The sequence below is a fragment of the Galeopterus variegatus genome, unplaced genomic scaffold, assembly GCF_000696425.1.
Source record: "Galeopterus variegatus unplaced genomic scaffold, G_variegatus-3.0.2 Scaffold5653, whole genome shotgun sequence".
In the NCBI taxonomy this organism is placed as follows: Eukaryota; Metazoa; Chordata; class Mammalia; order Dermoptera; family Cynocephalidae; genus Galeopterus; species Galeopterus variegatus.
The window spans coordinates 64,921-65,987 of record NW_007731764.1 but is presented as its reverse complement, the minus strand read 5'-3'; the positions used below and the strand labels follow the sequence as shown (position 1 = coordinate 65,987).

The following is a 1,067-nucleotide window of genomic DNA, read 5'->3' as shown; positions in this document are numbered from 1 at the left end:
GATCCACGTTTGGTTGAATGCATAGTGCGGAACCCATGGATGTGGAGGGCCAACTGTATTGGATTTTTTTTTTTTAAAGAAATTTAATTACAATAATAGAGTTGTGCAAAGATCATACAGTATACTCATACAAACCTAGATGGTATGGCCTACTACGCACCTAGGCTATATGGTACAACCTATTGCTCCTCTGTCAGTAATGTGTCATACTACTGCATTACAACGGCTATGATGTCACTAGGCAACAGGAATTTTCCAGCTCCCTTATAATCTTATGGAACCACTCGTCCATTGTTGACACAAACATTGCTATGGTATATGACTGTACTTATATTGAGAATCAGAATTTTCCTGATATTATGTAATCCAAAGAAATATAGGAGCAAACTGGATATTTAGGCTTATAAAATTACACTGTTAATCTATTACCTCCTAATTTCAAATGTACATTTATCAAGGCACCTTAACTGGTTTTGCTAACTGACTGTGAGAAATAAATGTCACCAATTTTAATTTATAAGGTAAGTCTATACAATTGTAGTTCTGTTTTCATCTGCTTTTTATACTACAATTTTAAATAAAATTATTTGAAAAAAAGGGTTTAGGCTGTCATATGTTTGAAAACTGCTAGCCTTTAGGGCAGTTAAATGTAAAAGAGCAACTTGGTTTGAGTTTCAATATTGATTTACATATTTAACTTATTTCTTATATGCAGTAAATATTAGTTATAACATATACAGATTTTTATATATGTTAAGGCTAACAACAAAAGAGAAACACAGATACTCCAAAGACAACCTTCAGAAAATTCAATCACCAGAATCCCCTTCATATTACCATAATCAACCTTTTTGTTAGTGATGTCCCCTTCATGGCAATAAACAACTGTCTGAGTTTTAAACTTACATTTCCTGATAGAAAATAAAAGTCAGTATTTCACATGATGGTTATAACAGGTGGAAGGCTCTTATTAGAAAAAAAATCATTTAGAATATCAGAATACAACATTTAATTTTTTTTTTCCTTTTTGTCTTTTTTACTGACTGGTAACAGGATCGCAACCCTCG

The 1,067-nt window shown here is 32.1% G+C and overlaps 1 protein-coding gene across 1 annotated transcript in view; it reads right to left on the bottom strand.

The window, feature by feature from the left end:
• Positions 1-1,067, bottom strand: part of POC5 (POC5 centriolar protein) — a 38,364-nt gene that overhangs the window by 24,274 nt on the left and 13,023 nt on the right. Inside the window, exon 4 of the mRNA XM_008589783.1 lies at positions 907-911. Coding sequence (XP_008588005.1) covers positions 907-911 — 5 coding nt within the window. The remainder of the gene's footprint in view (positions 1-906; positions 912-1,067) is intronic.